At 36.6% G+C, this 23,057-nt stretch overlaps 1 protein-coding gene across 7 annotated transcripts in view; it reads right to left on the minus strand.

The window, feature by feature from the left end:
- Window positions 1-23,057, minus strand: part of CTNNA3 (catenin alpha 3) — a 1,911,430-nt gene that overhangs the window by 1,435,600 nt on the left and 452,773 nt on the right. For all 7 annotated transcript variants that reach the window (XM_055590589.1, XM_055590598.1, XM_055590586.1 and 4 more), the window contains exon 6: window positions 8,721-8,984. In XM_055590589.1, the coding sequence (XP_055446564.1) occupies window positions 8,721-8,984 (264 nt within the window). The remainder of the gene's footprint in view (window positions 1-8,720; window positions 8,985-23,057) is intronic.

Here is a 23,057-nt window from a genome sequence, read left to right on the forward strand (position 1 = left end):
TGGCCCCATGCCATGATGTGAAGAACTGACTCATTGGAAAAGACCCTGATGCTGGGAAAGATCAAAGCCAGGTGGAAAATGGAATAACAGAGGCTGAGATGGCTCAATGGCATCACCAATCTGATGGGCCTGAGTTTGTGCAAACTCTGGGAGTTGGTGATGGACAGGGTGAAGAGTCGGACACGACTAAGCGATTGAACTGAACTGAATCCTTCTTCCTAATATAGCTCACCAGCAAGTCATCAATTTTATTAGTCTTTCCAAATAACATGCTTTTGTCTTTGTTGACCCTCACTATAGAATCTTTCCATTGCTTGTGATGTAATCAATTTCTACTCATATTCTATTCCTTTTAGGTTTGTTTACTGTTCTCTTGCAAGCTCAAAGTGGAAACAGCTCATTAATGATATACTCTGCATATAAGTTGAATAAATAGGGAGACAATATACAGCTGTGTCATACTCCTGCTTGATCTAGTCTGTGCTAAACTCCATCTATTGATTTTTTCCATCCAATTGCATTATTCAGCTCTATGATTTGCTTGTTTTTTCATCATTTCCTCTTTGTTAAAATTCTTACTTTGTTCATAAGTTGCTCTGCTAACCTCACTGAGCAACTTCTTAACCATTATTTTGGATTATCTGTTTGGTATATCACAAATCTTTATTTCACTATAGTCCACTTCTGGAGAGTTTGTTCTTTTATTTGGAACATATTTCCTTGTTTTTTCCCCTTAACTATTTCTGTCGATTTCTATGTATTAGATAAAATAGCCACCTCTCTAAGTTGAGGGACTGGTCTCAAGTAAGAGATGAACCCCAATAATCAGCCCATCCAGCTAATCTGGATGCTTCTCAAATCTTTGTGCTAGTCTAACTGGAAAATCTGGGACACTAGATCTGTCATCAAACCCCTACCAGGAATAAACTAGTAGCTGGGCTTTATTGCTGGCACCAGCCTGGGAAAGGAGTTGTGGAAAGAGGGTTCAGGAGGGCTCATTCAAAACTGCCACTTTGTTCTCTGTGGACCCCAAGAAACTGGAGAATGTATGGCTGCATTGGCTCCCAGAGGCAGGCAAGTGAGAAACTAGATCTCAGCCAGTAGTCAGAAAAGTCTACTATACTAGATGTGTAGTCCAACTCCTTTCAGGAAGAAGATGGAAACTTGGTTATTTCACTGGAGTAAGCCAGAAGAAAAGCCATGAAAAGTGCCCACATGTAGGTTCAAAGTCCTAGGAGACTAGTGATTGCCTATCTCATCAGTTCCCAAAGACAGCTGAGTTAGAAGCCAGAATCTGGTCAGCAAGTGGAAAAGTTGCTGCTGCTGCTGCTGCTAAGTTACTTCAGTCGTGTCCGACTCTGTGTGACCCCATAGATGGCAGCCCACCAGGCTTCCCCATCCCTGGGATTCTCCAGGAAAGAAAAGTTATGTGCATTCTAATCCCTTCCAAGGAAAACTGGAAGCTGGGCTTTATTGCCTGCTCATTCTAAACTGAGCCAGTGGGGAGAGCTACATGAATTATTTGAAAACTACCTTTTTGTTCTTTATGGCCCCAAAGGTCTAGCAACACTGGGCTCCATCAGGTGCCAAATATAGACAAACTAGAAGACAGTCCCTTTGATAACAGCCAGAAAAGTTGGAGTCCTAGATATGTGGCAAAATCTTTTCTCCTCGAAGAGAAGCTGGGAGATTCCTCTCAGCTGTATGAGGCTCAACCTGTATGAGGTTGTGTTAAGAATGGAGTTTATGATGAGAGTGTGTCTCAGTTTTTCCTGACTCTTTTGAGGTGGGCATTTTCTTAGTTAACCAACATGCAGGTATCTCTCAACTATTTTCTGGATTTCTCTCAGAGGCAACTGATAGATGTGTAGTTATTTACTCAGTGTGTTTATGGGTAGAGGGAAAAGTCAGGAGCCTCCTATTCTGCAATCTTGCTGTTGGTGGTGATGGTTTAGTCATTCAGTCATGTCCTACTCTTTGCAACCCCACGGACTGTAGCCTGCCAGGCTCCTCTGTCCATGGGATTGGGTGGAGTGGGTTGCCACTGCAAGAACGCTGGAATGGGTTGCCATTTCCTTCTCCAGGGGCAATTTTGCTGAGAATAAAGCTAACCCTATTTTCTTTTTAAAATATTCATTTTGCATTTGGTGTTCTTCGGTTTCATTACAATATTTATAAATATGCCTGGAAATTATTGGAATTTTTAACTATGGATTTTGTTGTCTTCCATTAGTTCTAGGAAATTCTTAGGATTTATTTTATACTTCTCTTCTTCTGTATCTTATATCAGATTATTTTAGATCTTGTCACACTATCCTCCATCTCAACTTTTTTTTAAATACCTCATTTTGTGTCTCTGTGGTGTATTGCAAATAACTTCAAATACATCTTTCAGATCATTAATTTGCTATTTAATCTCTTGTTTTGCCTAACTATTGAATTTTTCACAATATGTTTGTCATTTTAGATAGTTCTGCCTGATCAATTTTGATAGACTTTTGTTTCTTCATTATACTCCTCATACTTTACTGAGTAAATGAAAAAATAATATTTATTAAGCATACTAATTTACATTTATTATCTTACTATTTCAGTATCTGCAGTGTTTTCAGATCTGATTCTGCAGTTTGCTATTTCTACAAAACTTCATTCATGTATCTTGCTTATTTGTGTGTCTTATGACAACTTATTTCCCTTGAACTTGGATGAGAATATTTTGTGGACTGAGAGTACAGTGCAGAATTTGAGTTTACTTCTGGCAGTTACTTCCATGTATTACCAAAACAGGATCCTTTACATTTTCAGCTGAAGTTTTAGAGGCTACACAGATAATATAACTTTTGACTCAAAGTCCAGGTAAGAATAGACTAGAAAATTGCCAGGATTTTGTTTTGTTTTTTTTTTTTTCTGAACCACCTAGGGCCAAATTAAGCCAGTCAAGTTTTCCTACTACCTCCTGCTATAGAGGCTAGTGTTTTTGTTGTTTATCCAGTGAGGTGGTCAAATAAAAGGATTCTCAGATTCTTGGAAGGGTCTCATGTGCCTTTTCAGCTAATAGGCTTTGTCCTTTGTCCTCAGTTCATGATCTTTCAAAATCCAAGTTACAGGCAATAATGCAAAAGAAATTCCCTGTATTGCCTATCACAATGCAGGTGCTGGCCTGCTAGTTTGGATTTGTGCTCTTAGCACCTGGCTGGCCCCAGGAAATTTCCCTAATTCGCCCATCAGATTATACACATAGTTAAATGTTTTATCTATTATTTTTAGGTCTTCTAGTTCACCATATTCCTAAAACCCAAACGATGTTTTCATATTAAATTGCTTCTAGATATTACTGAGGCCTATTTTTCTTTAGCTCCTAAACACTAATTTGACTAATAGAGGTCCTGTTTTCTCTCTCAGGTAAAAATATAATACAGGGTCTACATATCTCAGAATTATTACTCTTAGTAAAAGGCAGCATAGCTTGGCAGTTACATGGAACATAAACTAAAGCCAGAAAGCTACTGGGAAAAGATTTTTTTCTCTTTGGGCTCTCATGACAGAAAGGAATCTGAGCAGCATATCATCCAGCTATTTTTCCCTGTGGTTTTCTTCACTATAAATTTGCAGCCCAGTTAAAAGTTAGGCAAAATAGAGTACATACTTTAACAACATACACTACAAGCTGGAGAAAAGTGCAAAAACAGGGATAAGGAAAAAATTATCTTCACTCCAATATTGCAAAATGACAGGCACCATTTCTATACTCATTATTTCCTTCATTCATTCATTGATATTTACTATATATACTGCATTGTCCCAGATGTTGGGGATACAACAGTGAATAAAGGAATATATGAATGATGATACATAAATGAATATATAGAAAAAAGATAAGAATATATCTTAATATGACAGCTCTTTGAAAATGACACAATACTACAAAACTTTGTCATTATCATCTTTATCACAAGAGAATCTGGATAATTCTGTGGATTATGATTATAAAAGCTGTGTTTTCCTTACACACAGAGCAAATACACCTTAGTAGACTTGAAGTTTCAAAGCAATTTTCACTGGCAAAGTTTCTGACTTAAAATATATTCAAAATTATGTTAATCTACAATTGGACACTTATCAATTCTCATTCAGTCATAAATGCAGAAATAACACTCTATAATTCACATTAGCTTTTCAAATAAATTAATCAATTTAGCCTAGACAGTGTTCTAATTCAACTTCTATTTTCTCCAACAATAAATCTCAGGTTTCATTTCCACAACCATCTATGGACCAGAATGAAAGATTTAACGAAGCTTCAGCTTGGTAGTTGTTGAGTAAGCACTCTGATACATTTCTACACTATAAACATTTAATGAGACTTACTCCCAAAGAGTATTTACTACATCAATTTATTTCATAGTATTATGTTTGCAGAAGCAAGATAGTGCAAAGGTTATTTTGGATCCTTTACCAATACCACTTCCTGTAAATAAAGAAAAGTGCAACCATTTAATTTACAAAATCATTTTAAAAGGCTAAATGCTCAATAAATTCTGCTTTATCTAGTTCAGACAGCCTCAGAAGCTATTTGTAACTTGGGTATAAAATGTATATAAAATTGAAGCATTTTTATACCAGCTTTCTGTCTCTAACTTTGACTGGAACTGAATTTCAAAGGTTGTTGAGACAGTATTGGGATTTCTGGGCAATATATTTGAAATTCCACCCTGTCTTGACAAGGGAGTCAGCCACTTATCTTACGAAAAGGAAGCTTCTATCACCATGCGTATGCCCACTCTCATCCAAGCTACACACACACACACACACACACACACACACATATTACTTTTTCCTTTTCTCCAACCACTGCCATTTCTCGCCTATCACTTTCAACTAAAGTGAGAAAAGAGAAGTCCCTGAAGGAAGACAACTTCAAAATCTTCTGCCTTCTTCTAATATAGAAAAAAGTATCTGAGATAAACTGGACCTCTTTTTTTTTTCCACATTTTATTTATTTTTATTTTTATTTTTTTATTTTTTAACTTTACAATATTGTATTGGTTTTACACAAGAATCCTCTGACACAATTCGGTTTAGTACTATGAAAATGTGATACACAATCCTATCTGTCCACTCTTGCAAATTTGACCTCACCATTCTAGTCACTCCCCATATACAGACTATTTCTACTTAAGTAACACAGGTACCCAGAAAATAAATTTTCAATAAAAAGTTATGCCATCTTTGGGGCTAAGTTGCATTTATAATTTTTCTGATGGCTCCAATAAACTAAGAATTGTAGAATAAATTTTGTTGAATTTTAATTAAGCACATTAATATTTACCTGTGAGAATTCAGTATAACACAGAAGTTAGAAATATCTTCAAAAGTCAGACAGACTAGATGCTGATTACTACCACTCACTAGCCTTCTGAGCCTATTATACAGAGTGAAGTAAGCCAAAAAGAAAAACACCAATACAGTATACTAACGCATATATATGGAATTTAGAAAGATGGTAACAATAACCCTGTGTACGAGACAGCAAAAGAGACACTGATGTATAGATCAGTCTTATGGACTCTGTGTGAGAGGGAGAGGGTGGGGAGATTTGGGAGAATGGCATTGAAACATGTATAATATCATGTATGAAATGAGAAAAAAAAAAACTTACATAAATCTGTTTTATTTTCTGTAAAACAACAACAACAAAAAAAAAAAAAAACACTTCTATGGTTTGTTGTTATTTAGTAAGTTGAGTCCAACCCTTTGCAACCCCAAGGACTGTAGCCCACCAGCGCCTCTGTTCATGGGATTTTCCAGGCAAGAATACTGAAATAGGTTGCCATCTCCTTCCCCAGGAGATCTTCCTGACCTAGGCAGTGAACCCACATCTCCTACATTGCAGGCAGATTCTTTACCACCTGGGAAGCCTCCACTTATAATGGACACTTGTAACAAGTGATAAACTTATGTTAGATGTTTAGCTATCAAAAAATGCTACATATTGTTCCATGGGAGATATAATGTTCAGCTAGTATCACTGGTATAAAATTAGTTGAAAACATAATCTTGCCTACAGGGTATTTTTCAATCTTATTGTGAAGACAAAACACTCATCTAATAGACAGGTTTACCAAGTATTCATTACACAGGGCAAACATTTAGATGATTGGGTATTATTAAAGAACCATCATTATTTTCCACCTCATCTAGACAAATAGGTCCTAAAATTTTCACATAAATGGTAATAATTGGGAACTTAATAGATTATTTCATTGATGCCAACATTTAGGAATTTAATAAGATTAGAAATGAAAATGCCTGTTTAAGATGTGTGACTAAAGTAAAAGCATATGGAAAGGTTATTTTAAACTTAAATGAATTATATATCTAATAAGTTTATTGTGAAAGTAATAATGTTGAAAACAACACAAGAATTATAGGCTGTGTGCTTGTTTAAGTTATCAGTAAAACTTTAGTAATTTTAATTGTGCTTTTTTTTTTCATTATGTAAGTATCTGCTTCCAAAGAGTCACCTCTGCCACTAATAATGAAAGCTAAAATCTACTGAGAACTCATTATATGCCAGTCACTGCATGAGCATTGTTATATGTATTATTATTCACTGAGTCAGACAACATTAAGATATGAGTCCTATTATTATTATTTTCAATTTATAGGTGAGAAAATTAAGAGTTGAATAAAATAGCTTACTTAAGATTGCATGGGCAGCAACCACCAGAGCTGGGATAGGAACCCAGGCATTTGGTCTCCTGAACCCTTATCTTTAAGCATTATATAGAATTGTCTTCCATTAAACAAGTACATATCTGACTTGGATAACCAATGATCTTTGACATTATACTGGAATGTCTGAGAAATAGCTCAACATTTTGAAAACTAAGTTGGTGATCTTCCTCTCAAAACTGACTTCACCCATTTCTTCCCCATCATAGTCGATAAAAACTCATCCAATTGCTCAAGCCAAAAAATAAACAAACAACAACAACAAAAACTTGGTAATTATCCGTGGTAGGAACAGAGAAGTACTGCCCATGTCTCCCTTCCATGTAGGACTTGCTGCCTAGCTGCGGAGAATGAGACCAGCAAATGTCCCTGGCTGTCAGTTCCTTTAGGATCTGCCTCAGCTGCAGAGAGGTTATCCCCACTCCCCATGTCTGCAGGTCAAACCCTTTCCAGGGCAGGGTGACCTGCCTCCAGTGACTGAAAGAGGCCCGACTATTTTTGCCCGACAAGATACACTTGAGGTTAAGACTCGCATCAGAGCTCCCTGCTCACTGGTTCAGCTTTGGAGGTCCAGCTCACAGGTAGACTTCTTCCTCTACTCAGTCCTGCTCCCTTCCTCTTCCTTCATAGACGTTAATTCCTAACAACACCTTGTATCCCAAATTCTGTCTAGTGTGTGCTTCTAAAGGACCTAAACTGCAACACTAGCCATGACTCTTCCCTTTCTCTCATACCCTACAACTAATTTGAATTGTCAAATCCAGCTGGCTCTTCTTACAAAATTTAGCCTTAATATTCACTAGCCACCCTGCTGCTGCTGCTGCTAAATCACTTCAGTAGTGTCCGACTCTCATAGACAGCAGCCCACCAGGCTCCCCCGTCCCTGGGATTCTCCAGGCAAGAACACTGGAGTGGGTTGCCATTTCCTTCTCCAATGCATAAAAGTGAAAAGTGAAAGTGAAGTTGCTCAGTTGTGTCTAACTTGTAGCGACCCCATGGACTGCAGCCTACCAGGCTCCTCCGTCCATGGGATTTTCCAGGCAAGGGTACTGGAGTGGCGTGCCATCGCCTTCTCTGACTAGCCACCCTAGTCCAGACTAAAATGTAAAGAGGTCATGAGAGCAGTGCTCAATTATACCCCAAGCAGAAAGAACAGTTCGATAATAAGTATTCATGGAATGAATAAATTCTATATTTCATAAACTGATCTATGTAAAATAAAGTCATGTCAATATAATTAACAATCACAATTTAAATTCATTGACATCCTTGGAAGAGATGTAAAGGAATCAGAAGTCTACTGATAGAATGTGGTTGTTGTTTAGTCATTCAGTCGTGTCGCCTCTTTTGCGACCCCGTGGACTGTAATCCTCCAGGCTCGTCTGTCCAAGGAATTTCCCAAGCAAGAATACTGGAATGGGTTGGCATTTCCTACTTCAGAGGATCTTCTCGACCCAGGGATTGAACCCATGTCTCCTGCATTGCAGGCAGATTCTTTACCACTGAGCCACCCAGGAAACCCACTGGTAGAATGCTGCTGCTGCTGCTAAGTCGCTTCAGTCGTGTCCAACTCTGTACTACCCGATAGATGGCAGCCCACCAGGCTCTGCCGTCCCTGGAATCCTCCAAGCAAGAATACTGGAGTGGGTTGCCATTTCCTTCTCCAATGCATGCATGCATGCACACTAAGTCTCTTCAGTCGTGTCTGACTCTATGTGACCCCATAGATGGCAGCCCACTAGGCTCCTCAGTCCACAGGATTCTCTAGGCAAGAATACTGGAGTGGGTTGCCACTTCCTTCTCCTTACTGGTAGAATATCTACCTGCTAATCAATTCACTGGAAAACACAAACAATGATTGAGACTGAGTAGGATTTTTATTTACTCATATTCTGAACTCCAACCCAAGCATCTTAAAACACACACACATTTAATTATTTTCTTACTGGTATATCAAATCACATTTTAATTTTCTCTCATCTTACCTCAAGCTCATCAAGGGCACTTCCCAGTGTTGCTGCCTGAGGCTCTGGTGGGGCTAACATGTTCTGGATGCCCTGTGAAGCATTTGAAATTACATTGAGGGCATTCTGAATTTCTCCACAAACTGTGTCCTTGCTAGCTTTAAGGGATGCAACATCAGAATGTTCCAAACAAGCTGAACAAATTGAATGAAGTATGGGCGAGTTCTCCTTCAATGAGGCCCGGGCACCTGCAATTTCATCCCTCTGATTTGGAGATTTTAGGTCCTGAGGAGAGAAATAAAAAGAGAGGTGATGGAAGAAAGATTTATACAAAGAAGCTCCATTTTTATGCCAATATAAGCAAAAAGATAATAGATACTAGGAAGTCATAACTATAAGTCAAACTTAAGGGCATAAATTATTTCTACACTCTTGAATCTGTTAAAAGTTCTATGAAGCTGAGCCAATTAGCAAATAAAGGTCACAGTGGTACAGATGTGTGATAACTAACTTTTACATGTGTCAGTCATATACTTACGTCAGAAAAATACTCTGGCATTCACATTATTAACTGAATTATAAGAGGGCTTCAATTCCAAGGATGCTGATTACCTATTTGCATACACATGATGATTCCATTTAATGTTTTTGTTAAAACTAAATCAGTTAAGAATACTAAATTAAACCTCCCACCATTCAGCTATATTTCATTCTTTTTCAGAAATACTTGCTAATAAATTAATCTTGGATCTTTCTTTCTTCAACATTTATTCAGCATATAGTTATTGAGCATTTAGTATACACTAGCCCTTGTGCTTAGAAGTCAAGTGCACAGAAGGGAATTGTCCTATAGGGACCTTGTTCTCCTGAGGCTTATATTCTTGTTTGAGGGAAAGGGGACTGAAAGCAAATGATAAACTACATAAACAAATACATAAGACAATCTCAGGTAATGACGAATTCTATCAAGAAAACACAAAAGTGAGTGTCAGCAACTGACAAGAAGAAAAGCTAGGTTAGCTTGGGTGATCAGAGGAGATAATTCCTCAAAGATGACATTTGCAATAAATATAAATAAAAAGCATTTCAAACAGTGGGAGGAGAGGAAAGAGTAAGTCCTATGTAAGTGATAGTGGATCAAAACCAGCTCAAATCTACAGGAAAAATCCTTGGAAAGTACTATCTTAGCCAAGAGATGAACGTTAACATCATCAATAATGTCACAAGGGTATCGGGTGATTCTTGATATATTGTGACAAGAAGAGTACTCCACCTGCCCGGAATTCTCTCCAAAGCTGATAGTCTCAATCTAATCGTGAAAAAAAAAACAACAAACAAAACCAGAATGGGGAAAATCCAACATGATATCTGGACAGTATTCCTCGATTAAGGTCACAGAAAACAAAGGTACTGGCTGATGAACTATCACAGAGCAGAGGAAACTGGAGAGACATGAAAACTAAATGCAACATAGAACCCTGGATCAGATCCTGGAACAGAAAGAAGACATTAATGGAAAAATTAATGAATTCCAAATAAAGTCCAGAGTTTAGGTAACAGTAATGCATCAATGTTTGCTCATTGTGGCAAATGTAAGACATTAACAGTGGAGGAAATCAGAAGAGTAGATCAGAAATTTCTGTATTATCTTTGCAACTTTCCCAGAAATCTAAAATTATCAATATAAAATAAAAAGTGTACTTTAAAGAAAACTAACTCAAGTGAACTGAACAATAATTTATGCATTCCACACATAATATCTAATTTAATACTTATAAAAACTCATGGTACGTATTATTCCTCTTTTTAAAGATGAGAAAACTGGCTTCCTTCAACAGTGATGTCTCCAGGATCTTACGCATTAACTTTCCATGATTTGTTACACAGTGATTTGTATTTATTGCCTCAAAGGTAGTAATACCTTTAAAAAGTTTGGAAACTCAGAATTAGGGGTAGAAAAAAATCATAAACTATGCATTTAATTTTTATCTGACATACCCCCAAATTTTATCTTTCAGAAAGTTAGGTATGGTATGGGTTCCTGGGCCAACTGACTGAGCTCAATGTAGCATTTCTTGCATTGTAACACAAGTCAGTGTGACTGCTAAAACATGATCTTAACAGCTTCTTGCAGGGAAAGGATTTCTCTCACTTGCTATTATACAAGGATGAGGACTTGTGTTATACAGTGACTTATAGTGTATAAAGTGTTTCTGGATAGTATCTCACTGATCATCACAACACCCCTCGAGGCAGTTAGGCTGGTGTTGTCAGCCCCATTTTAACTAAACAGGTATTTAGTATCAGGAGATTAAAAAGCTGGCAGAAGAACTGAGATGTAAACTTAAATCTTCTGATTGAAAATCCCATGACTATTTCACAAGACTCTGCTACCTTTGAATAATGCTGCCTGAGGCTAATAAATGGCTGCACTACTATATTTTAGCTCCTTCCTTTCTGAAAATAAAGGCTGTCTGCTACTTCAGGTGGGCTTTGAGAGAGATTACCTTTTTTACAAGATGCAGGGAGGACAGTTAGAAGTAGCTGTCAATTCACTGTTCATACTCATTAATTACCCAGAAAAGACACTGCATGGTTTTCCTGACTTGCTATGATTTCCCCTCTAGATTTCTGGTCTGGGTTCAAGTTTCAGCTCTGTCATTAGTACCCCAAGCTGGGCAAGTCGGCTTTTCAGTGTCTGTGTTTCCATCTGTAAAAATGCGGATAACTGGACTCCTGCCAACCTAGTAAGAGGGTTCAGTAAGTAGCATAACAGAATTGGAATATGCTTGTAAAGTAGTAGAGAATTACAGGAAAAGTTCAGAAATATTTTATTCCTAAAATTTAGCAAACTTAGGGCACTGTTTTTGTTCTGTGATAGCCCGTGATTTTCATATTCCCAACAGTTTTGTACAACTGTGTCTGTGTGTGTGTGTGTGCGCGCGCGCGCGCGCGCGCGCGCGCGCATGCGCACAAGCACGCTCAGTCATTCAGTCATGTCCAGTTCTTTGCAACCCCAAGAACTGTAGCCTACCAGGTTCCTCTGTCCAAGGAATTTTCCAGGCAAGAATACTGGAGTGGGTTGCTATTTCCTACTCCAGGGAATCTTCCCAACCCAGGGATCGAACCCACATCTTTTGCTTCTCCTACATTAGCAGGTGGATCCTTTATCTACATTTATCTCAATGTGACTTAGAGGAAAAATAATTTAATGTTTAAAAAGGATGTACATTCCTCCAAGGAATAATGACACCATGTATAAATATTCAGAAAGAACTGAAGAAAATTCTCCGCATATTACAGTATAGCTATAACTATATAACTTCTTCTGAAATGACTTACACATTATACTTTTCTATTTAGAATGACAAGGTCAATGTTTAGGTAGTTTCTGGAAGATGAAAGTCGGTGAACATGTATTATTACAAATAAGGATAAAGTTAAAACATTATTCCTTTTACTCTGATAGTAGCTATATATATACATCACTGTTAACTATGCTAATTTTTATGCTCTAGGAACTTTGAAGTTTTAAAAATTGTAATATATTTTAGCTTTTGAGCCTATACTTTGTTATCTCTGCCTAAAGCAATTTCAGAATTCTTAATGAGCACTGATAGCCTAAATAGCAAGCCAACAAAGCTTGTGAGAAAAGTTCAGTGAATGTAACAAAAATATCATATTATGGCAGCAGGTGGAAAAAGGCAGGTTACAGAGTTTAGGAAAGAAAAATTGAGAAGACAAGGTTATTTCTCCGAAAAGACATCCCAAAGGATAAATTTAATGTAGTAAATAAGCACACAAATAAAAGGACAGCTAATGAATGTCACACTTCTAAACAGAAGTTGTGGCTCTTTTGTTTTAACGATCACATGAAAGGTTCATAAGTTGTCTATTTATACTTAAATTTAAAACCAGGTCAAAATAGGAATTAAATGGTAGGGTCAATTAGGGATTTCTCTGGATGAAGAATTGTAAAGAACTGCATCTTGAGGATTGGTACTTATTTAATATCTTTTTTAATGCTCCAGAAGAAAAAGCTTACATGAGATTTCCAAGTTAGGGAGACATTAAATGCTTCCAGCTGATGAAGAAATACACAGATGGGACTAAAAAAGAAGATCCTACAAGTCTGTGCAAGTGGGTAGAGAAGCAACATATGAGTTTTAACCCTGGCAAGAGAACAAAATATATTTAGGGATTTTAAAGATCATAAAGTATAAAAACGGAGGGCTCTAAGCGATCAGTTAATTAATTCAACTGTTCATTCAACAGTATTGTTGAGCCCCCCTGTACATATCAGGCAGTGTGCTAAATGTTAAGCAAGCAAAATAAAGAGCTTACAGATCAGAAGGGGAAAACAAAAAATTTACATGGGAGTTAAAATAGAGTTATTGATAGCATAGAGGAAAGTTCTTCAGATTGAGGGGAATTGAAGAAAATTTGTCAGAGGAGAAGACTCTTAAACAGTGAGCAAAAATCATTCCTGTGAACAGTGTGGAGAAAACAGCATGTGCAAAGGCCTGAGGCATAACAGAGCAAGGAGCCTGCACGCTACTGCAAGTACTACTGCAAGTATAGGGACGCTGAGCAAGAACGGTGGTGAATCCCTCTAGAAAGGCAGGCAGATGCCACGCTAAAGACCTGTGAGCGCTACAGCTCCGATGTGTGTTCTTCAAAGATTGCTCTATAAGTGACCATTTAGTGGCCAGAGAGAATGAAATTTCAGTCAGGGAGACCGTGCAGGAATCCAAGCAAGAGACAGTGAGGGCCTAAATGCTGAACACTATTGCTAGCCCGTAGTAGGATGGGTCCAGAAATATTTATGAGGGAAAAAGGTAAGACATGGTGATACTTAGATGGGGAAGAGGAATGGAGGGATCTAGAAGCATCTAGAAAATTGTTTTAACCACTGTGTACCTCGTGATGCATTCACTAAGATGGAGAATATGGGATGAATAATGCATTTGAAAGAGTAAGGTAAAGTACATTTTGTTATCTGCCAAATGTGAGATGCCAGCATACTATCCAAATAAAAATGTACTATACATGGATTGAGAATTGATCAAGAAATAGAAATCTGTGAATCAGTAGCTTATAGTTGGGAGCTAATGTCATGTGTGTGGAAGTTACAGGGCCTTCACCAGGCCTTCACCAGGATAAATGTTACAAAAAAGAGAACCTGGGAGTAATCATAAGTTGTTTCTTGAAGATGTAAAACTGAAAGTTTTCTGGGCTAGCCCAAAAACCTAAATATGTATTGTAAATTAACAAAAAGGACATCAGAAAATATTGAACTCTCAAAAATAACAAAGAAGCAAGCAAAAACACATCCATATCTTAGAGTTTAGGGCCCCAAATACTGTGGATAATTATGGTCACTATATTCTAAAAAATGAATTAAAATTTAAAAAAAAAGTTCAACTTGGAAAACTGTATGACTTCTGTATGAGGGAGCTAAAAATACAGGGTCAATTTTCTTCAAAAAAGGGAAATTTGTATTGGAGTATCCATGAGTTTTTAACAGTATAGAAATTATAAATGAACTTTACAAGTTGTTGATGAACTTCTTTACTAAATATAGAAACAATAGATCAAGGAAGAAGCATTTTAGATTCTAGTGAAATCAATTAAAAATACATCTATTCATATTGCTGTCTCCCTCACTTCATTACACTTCCCTTGAATGCAAGCACATAGCTTAGTTATTTTTTAATCCATTATCTAGCAGTACACGGCACATATAAGTATCTTAATCATTTTTGAAGAAACAAATAGAAAAATCAGTAAGAAATAAGCAAGAGGAAGTTAGAAAGGGTAAGAAACTTGGGATATGATTATTTCAAGAAAACAAATATATGGAAAATATACATAATCCAGAGAGTCTAGACAAACTTGCACATGATAATTCTACAAAAAGCTAAAGAGTACAATTAAATTATATCCATCTTTACATCAAATTTTAGTGAAGTCACTGATACAACTGCTTTGGAAAACTGATAGTGTCTACTAAAGTTTAATACATATGTACATCCCCACAAGCCAACTTTGTTCCACTCCTGGGAGAAGATACACATTTATGGAAATATTTTCATGTTCACTAAAAGTCATATAAAATTGTTCATAGAAATACTCTTCATATAGACCCAAATTAGGAGCAACCCAGAGTGATAAGAATGAACAAAATGCAGTTACATGCCACAGTATAAAATATGGAATGAAAATACCAGACATAAAGAGTACATATTAATATTATTTGAGTCTGTCTATATAAAGTTCAAACTCAGCAAAGCTAATCTCTAATTTTAGAAATCAGTATAGTGTTTATTCTTTCAGAGTGATTAGAGACTAGAAAGGGGCATAAGGGATCATTTGAATTCTGGCAGTTCTCAGTGTCTTGCCCTGGGTACTTGTTACCTTGGAGGTGGTATGTTTAGCTTGAAAAATTAATTGACCTGTATGTATATAGGCTATACAGTTCATGATGCATATTATACTTCAATTAAAAAAATTATATCAAAAATCAAACAAAACAAAAGTGTTACTAAAGCCAAGCATATAGTCACTGGTATAAAAAGCTATATAGACCTGTTATGTTACATTTCCCATGATATTATGAGAAGGATGAAAAAGTTGGATATGAAATACATTTGTAAATATCATCGACCCATTTAAGGGCTTCTGTTTAAAAAAGAAAAAACCTAAATGGTTCAAAAATAAGAAGGGAAAGTTCCTATAACTTGGCCATCAGAAAGGGCAAAGCTAAAGGATTTTCACAGCAATTGATTCCATACACCCTTGAACAAACACACATTTCAAAGAATCAGAGAAAACTTCCTTACTAAGCTACATCCCTGCGCAAATGGATAGCTCAGCAGATACCCTGCTCAACAAAGCAGAACTATATGCACATTATTTTTTCTCTTCCAGGTGTTTAAATGAAATTTCTGGAGCTGACAAAACCACTCTGGTAGTAGAGGGATGGGAGCTCATAAAAGAGCAGTTTTGTTTTCTTAAGACTAAGAGATATATACAGCAGAAAAGTCTAATGGATACTTTGCTATTTGGATTCCATTCTTGGTTGGCTTTTATCCCATCTTCTTTCTGCCAAGATGCCACCTGCTAACTGCTTCACTGGACTGGGCAGCTTCATGTTCTATTAGAAATCAAAATAGTGCAAACACCTGCTAATTTAAATGTTTTTCCCCAACATAAATTAGGAAGTGGATACTTAGCATTAACTGAGCTGAGGGATATAATATGGTGAAACAAGAACAGACTGCAGAGATTAAAAGAAGGTTCTGAGGAAAAAATAAAGATTAAAAAAATGGAAGATTTTATAATCAAAACATTATTAAGCAGCAGAGAAAGACCTTCACTGATTTTTCTATTTTTATTTCTCATTTTCTATTTCATGTTAATAGAATAAAATCAATATAGAAGAAAATAAAAGAATTCTTCAAATTCAAATATAAAACTGAGAAACTATATAATGATCGTATTGAAATATCCCCAGGGTATGTACTCTGAGCCTTAATGCATACCTTGAGTAGTTGAAATACACCAAAGTGAATATTAAAAGTCCAAAGAAACCTCCTAGGAAAGCAATATTACTTAATTCTGATGCAGACTATTGTGTCAGTTAAGAAAATGTATATATAAAGTTCAGAAATGCACTGCATTCATTTTCTATCCATCTGAAAGAAATATAGTATGCATTAATCTATTATTTTCCTAAAATTTATATCTAAAAATAAATATTATCTGAAGTCATCTATCATATGATTATAGTAAAAGGAATAAGCAGAAAGCACTAAAAAATGAGCTACTTCAATAAGATCCACTTGCTGTGCTTCATGCTTCCTTCCATTTGTGCGTATACTTTATCACTTGATCTAATAAAAATTCAAATATCCGTAAGTCAGAAAACTTTTTCCATATAGATTAATTAGTACCTGTGAGAGTTATCTTGAATTTTAATATCTAGTCAAGGATCAATAATTATCATTATCTTTACAATTCCTTATATAAGTTTCTGTAACTCACTTGAGAGAAATCAATCATGGCTTCCCAAATATTCTGGCGCACCTCAGAAAATGAATAGAGTTACTTAGTATAAATGGGATCCAAGCCCAGGGACATTGATGCAACTTCTTAGTTAATAATACTTTACATTCATGGAGTGGTTTATCCTGCTTAATATGTTTCCAGTTATTCTTTCACAAAGAATACCTTGAGAAGATATAAAAAGTACTATTATTTTTTAAATTAATAAAATGTGGTATTGCTGAATGTAAATGTAAAGCCAACATTTATTAAATAGCTATAATGCTTCCTACAGGGAAACACTATTTTCTCGCATTTAATGGCCCAGTTTTGAATAAGATCCAGGATTGGCTCCTATATTAACGCTCTTTCTACCTAACACTATTTTTTTTTGTTATTGTCAGTAGCTTCATTATCTCTCACAAAGTCTGTCTAAGGACAGACTGTAGGTTCTGTAGTGGCCCAAAAGAAAATACACATTTTAGGCATTCCTTCCTAACAAATAATTGTCACACCTAATACAACTCAGATAACAAACTTATTCCTTAACTCAGTTTTAGAATAAGGCTGATAAGAAAACCTCAGGCCAAAATTGTAACACTATAAATTAAACTGTGATTGATAAGGTTATTTATTTTGCCAAAAACATATTTGAAGAAAGAGTAAAAGTATCTTCTTGACCTTTTTAATCTACTATTGATAAAGGAACAACTCTAAACATAGCAACTTAGTAATGATAGCTTAATGGTTGCTTTTCCCAGAGGTTAAAAAAAAAGAAGAAGAAATGTTTGGCTTTTTAGTTTAATTCAGCAGCCCTGAAACACCTGCTACAAGGTATGACTGCAAAGCTAAATCTATAAACTCAGGTGCTTATTTTAAGTGTGAAGCATGAATAGCCCAGATGTCAGTCAATGGAAAGCGGTGAAGCTCTCATACACTAGAGAGTATCTAGCCCATTTAAAAACCATTCAAATCCAACTGTAGCCAAACAAACTACAACAACAACAAAAACAAAAAATCCCTGACCTCTACTCTATAATTCTAGCACAGATGCTTGTGTAAACCTTATGAATGCAGCCTCCATGATTTATATTTACACCATATGTGTATCTGACCTTGGAAGAGATTGTAAAGGTGGATAATACATATCCCTGGGCCTGAGGAGTCTACCAAACATGAGATGAGGCAAATGCTGGGCAACTCCAAGGCAGGAAGTCTGTCTCATAATGAAAACAGCATGAGCTTTGGGGTTACAATTCCAACACAAAAACATTCCGATAGGAGGAGATTTTGATTGTCATAACTAACCTTACTTCAGCTACAACATGGGGATGATAAGTCCTACCTTCCAAGGTATTAATGAGGTTACCTAATTTAATGTGAAATATTTTCCAGAATTTTCTTATATGACCTCTCTCTGTGGCAAACTCTATGGTAAACTATTGGCCATATTCCCTCCTTAAAAGTTTCTCCTCAGTCCTCTTAGATGACAATGAATACTAAATTTAGGTTAACAGGAAGTGACCTCTCTACTGAGTTCCAGCAGAATAACTCAAGTTGGATCTCAAAATAAACATGTCCAAAACTGAACCCATTGCTTTTCTTATACACACTCCCAAATATGTTTCTCCGTCAACATTCTCAGACTGAAGCACCCCAAATCCCAGCTTACTAACAATAAACTTAAGGAGCATCCTTGACTCTTCTATTCTCTCATTCCAATCATTAGGTAAGATCTGTTATTCTCCCTATCAAATACTTCTCCAGTAAGTACCCTTTGTTCTTATCCTCATTACTAATAGTAGTCTAGAGGAAAAATGATTAGGGAGAAAATGGAAAAAGTGTGATACAAGGAGGAGAGAAAAAAAATCACAGAAATATTAGAAACATTAGCTTTTTGGCTAATACAATATTTTGTCTATGATACAATTAGAGGAATCTCTCTAAACTTCAAATATGATCCTCACACCCCAACTTGAAATTTTCAAATGGCTTTTAATTCAACCACAATAAATTTCATATTGTTTATTATAGACAAACATGACCTGACTCCAGCTTCTCTAACTTCACTTTCTACCACTTCTCTCACAGGAACCCTTTTCTCTAGTCACATAGAATCACATGAGGTTGTACAGGTGCCTTTGCATGAGCTGTGCCCCTACCTCCCCTCGTATCTCCTGCTGTGTGTCGTTTATCCTTCAAGACATTCTCACATTCTGTCGTCTACAGACACACTCACATGTTCCAACAGTACTTACATAGCACTCATCTAGCACTTATTAAACCATTACCATTGGCTATATTTATTCACTGACATATCTATGTTTCTCACTGAATTATGAGTTCCTATTGGGGCCAAAATAATGTCCTAATTCTTTCATTCCCTGGGCTTTGTATACAGAATGACCAATTAATTAATAACATCTATCACCACTTTAAAGACACCGGAAAACTTTGAGGGTTACTGCCTTAAAATAATTTACTTCTCCAGGAGATAAAATTTCTAATTCTGAAGAGGAAATCACAACTGTAAAGAGCTAAGTTACACTCATTCTAGAATGGAAATATTCTTCTTTAATTGTGTTCCCAAGTAGGCTAACTAGATTTCCCTATGAACTATTCTTCCAAGTGTGCTGGCCTAGCTGTTGATGACAGTTTTTACCACTTACATGCAAGGGTGTCATTCAGTGCTTATTGCTGTGTATCTCAGGTTGTTCTGAAAATACCTAATTTCTAATTAACATTCCCTAGCAGGAAGCAAGACCTTAAGCAGAATGCATGTAGGATGTCCCATATTTAACATGTTTTTAGAAAGTTAAGTTAGTGTTCTCTACATTAATCAATAATCAGATCTATTTGCTTGAGGAAAACAGAAATAACTTAGGTTAATAATCTGGTTAAGTTTTAAGTATTCTTAGATGTTGATCTCAATAAAGTATTTATACAGTAGAACTGAACTAAGAGCTACGAGGAAATACAAATACAAAGTAAAAATAAGCACCCACTCTGAAGTCTTCCACTCTTTGGAAATTGTTAAATAATATATGTTAAGTGGTGAAGAAAATTAGTGGGACAGATCAGAATTATTACAGGAACTGTAAAAAAAAGCAGGGCTCAGCATTAAAGAATCCACCTGCCAATGCAGGAGACTCGGGTTTGGTCCCTGGGTTTGGACTAACCCCTGGAGAACGAAATGGCAACTCACTCCAGTATTCTTGCCTGGAAAATCCCATGAACAGAGGAGCCTGGTGGGCTACAGTTCATGTGGTTGCAAAGAGTCAGACACGACTTAGTGACTAAACAACAAAAAAAGAAAAGCATGGGTAGGTTAAGAACTTCTTCACAGAGAGGCATGTGAACATTTCAAATTTATCAGGTAAAAGAGAGTAAAAAAAGCTGACTTAAAGTCAGTTGGCTCTTGAGACTTCCCTGGTGGTCCAGTGATTAAGATGCTATACTTCCAATCCAGGAGGCATGGATTTGATCCATGGTTAGGGAACTAAGACCCCAAATGCCATGGGCTGTGGCCAAAAAATAAAAACTAATAATAACTAAAAATAAAAGTCAGTTGGTTCTCTAGTATGCTTCTCAAACAGCATATCAAAACCTGAGCTCCTGATAATACCCTTCAACCCTCTACTCCCAGTATTCACCAGTTCAGGAAATGGCGATTCTTTCAGATGTCCAGGCCAAAAAACTTTTCAGCCTTTACTGCTGTTTCTTTCAAACCTCATATCTGTCTTGTCAGCAAAATCTATCAGTTTTACTTTCATTTATTGAGAATTTGGCATCTTATCACCTCTAGCATGTCATCAGGTCACCGCTTTGCTCAAACTACCCTACACATCTTTCTGACCTCATCCTTACTACTCTCCTTGCTCACTATGATCCAACAACATGGACCTCCTTGCTGGTTCTCTAAAACTCGATGCACACCGCACCTCTACCTTAGGCTATCCCATTGCTGGCACACTCTTCTGGATCTGTGACTGGCTCCTTCTCTTACTTTTGAGTCTTTTGAGTCTTCACTCAAAAATCAACTTTTCAGCAAGACCTCCACCCTCTATCAAAAAATTCAACAATTTCACTCTCAAGATGTCATGCTCCTTCTCTGCTTTATTTTCTTCATATTACTATTTATCACTAATATACTTTATATTATTACTATTTATCATGTTTGCTTTCTGTCTAATTCAATAGAATGTAAGCTTCATTGGGGCACATGAAAGGTATTTGCCAAATGCTCATTAATGAATGAATGAACATCAACTCAAATTAAAATTTTGCAATTACTTTGAAATATCTCACACATGCAAAAATTATCCTATCACATATGATAATGAAATACCAGAAAACTGTGTAGTTATAAATAGGAAGACAGATAAAGGACACAAAAATAGATAGCACAAAACTTCCTGCTTCCTTTTCCCTCTTATTCCAGAGACAGATTTCAAAACAAGTTTACATATATATATATATATATATATATATATATGTACTATGATTTGCTTCTGAGTTTTACTTATGTCATATTTCACACTTTCCATAATGCATACAGAAAGCTTCTGAACTTAAAATATAATGGCTATGGCTGCAGTTGAAAGATCAATTGTATATGCCTGTCTATTAGAAGGTAAGTTATATTTAAAATCCAGACCCCTAACTAACAAAGATTTTGCCTTACTTAAGAACTAGATAGTGTGAATGTATCTTCTATACACTGAGTATCCACTGTTTAGTTTTTGCCAATTTAAATACTCACATCTCTAGGAATGGCTGCAATCCACCCTGGTATATAAAATAAATTAGCATTCTTGCACTCTGGAGAAAAGTATGTGTTTAGCACCAAATGGAATCAGCAGATGACTAAATAACTCTTTTTTGCCTTGTTTCCATAATAAATACAACAGATGCAAAATGCTGGAATGTGGACAACTCCTAGAAGGATGGTGTTTTCCTCTAATGCAGAAATAAGCCATTCAAAAATGCATTCAATGTAACACACAAGAATTAGCAAGAACCACTTGGTTTATTTATTGCCATCAAGGTGATGTTATGACTAACTGTACCACAAATACCTCTGTAGCCCAAATGAAGCATAAGACTGTCTTTGATATTAAGCATCACTAATTATCTTATAAAATTATAGCAATGGTAATTCAAGTCCAAAATAAAGGATTGTCACATAAATGATTTAGAAAAACTATAATTCACACTAAATACTGAGAATTACCCAAACTCAGGAGACAGTTAAAGACATGAGATATGATCTCTAAAATATGAAGTAATAGAGGAGGACCCTTTCAATAGTAAGTATGAAAAAAGTACCTTACTCAGTTCAGTTCAGTCTCTCAATCATGTCCAACTCTTTGCGACCCCATGAATCGCAGTACACAAGGCCTCCCTATCCATCACCAACTCTGGGACTTCACTCAGACTCATGTCCATCGAGTCAGTGATGCCATCCAGACATCTCATCCTCTGTCATCCCCTTCTCCTCCTGCCCCCAATCCCTCTCAGCATCAGGGTCTTTTCCAATGAGTCAGCTCTTCACATGAGGTGGCCAAAGTACTGGAGTTTCAGCTTTAGCATCATTCCTTCCAAAGAATACCCAGGACTGATCTCCTTTAGAATGGACTTATTGGATCTCCTTGCAGTCCAAGGGACTCTCAAGAATCTTCTCCAACACCATAGTTCAAAAGCATCAATTCTTCGGTGCTCAGCTTTCTTAACAGTCCAACTCTCACATCCATACATAACCACTGGAAAAACCATAGCCTTGACTAGACGGACCTAAGACCCAATTTCATCATATCACCTCTTTTAAAAGAATACTGCACAAGGAATATGACAGTATATCACCCTTCATTCCATAAGGTTCTCTAGCTCCTACTGCTGCTGCTGCTGCTGCTGCTAAGTCGCTTCAGTCATGTTCGACTCTGTGTGACCCCATAGACGGCAGCCCACCAGGCTCCGCCATCCCTGGGATTCTCCAGGCAAGAACACTGGAGTGGGTTGCCATTTCCTTCTCCAGTGCATGAGAGTGAAAAGTGAAAGTGAAGTCGCTCAGTCGTGTCCGACTCTTAGCGACCCCATGGACTGCAGCCTACCAGGCTCCTCCATCCATGGGATTTTCCAGGCAAGAGTACTGGAGTGGGGTGCCATTGCCTTCTCCGCTAGCTTCTACTACCCAAATGTAAATTGAATTTTCATTCCCATGTTTATTCACTGTTGGATATGTAAGGAATGAATACTCAGAGACATGCAGTTTTAGTCAAAAAAAGACAAAGATATTCTTTAATCTGATAAAAG

The sequence above is a fragment of the Bubalus kerabau genome, chromosome 1 (genome assembly GCF_029407905.1).
Source record: "Bubalus kerabau isolate K-KA32 ecotype Philippines breed swamp buffalo chromosome 1, PCC_UOA_SB_1v2, whole genome shotgun sequence".
NCBI classification, from domain to species: domain Eukaryota; kingdom Metazoa; phylum Chordata; class Mammalia; order Artiodactyla; family Bovidae; genus Bubalus; species Bubalus kerabau.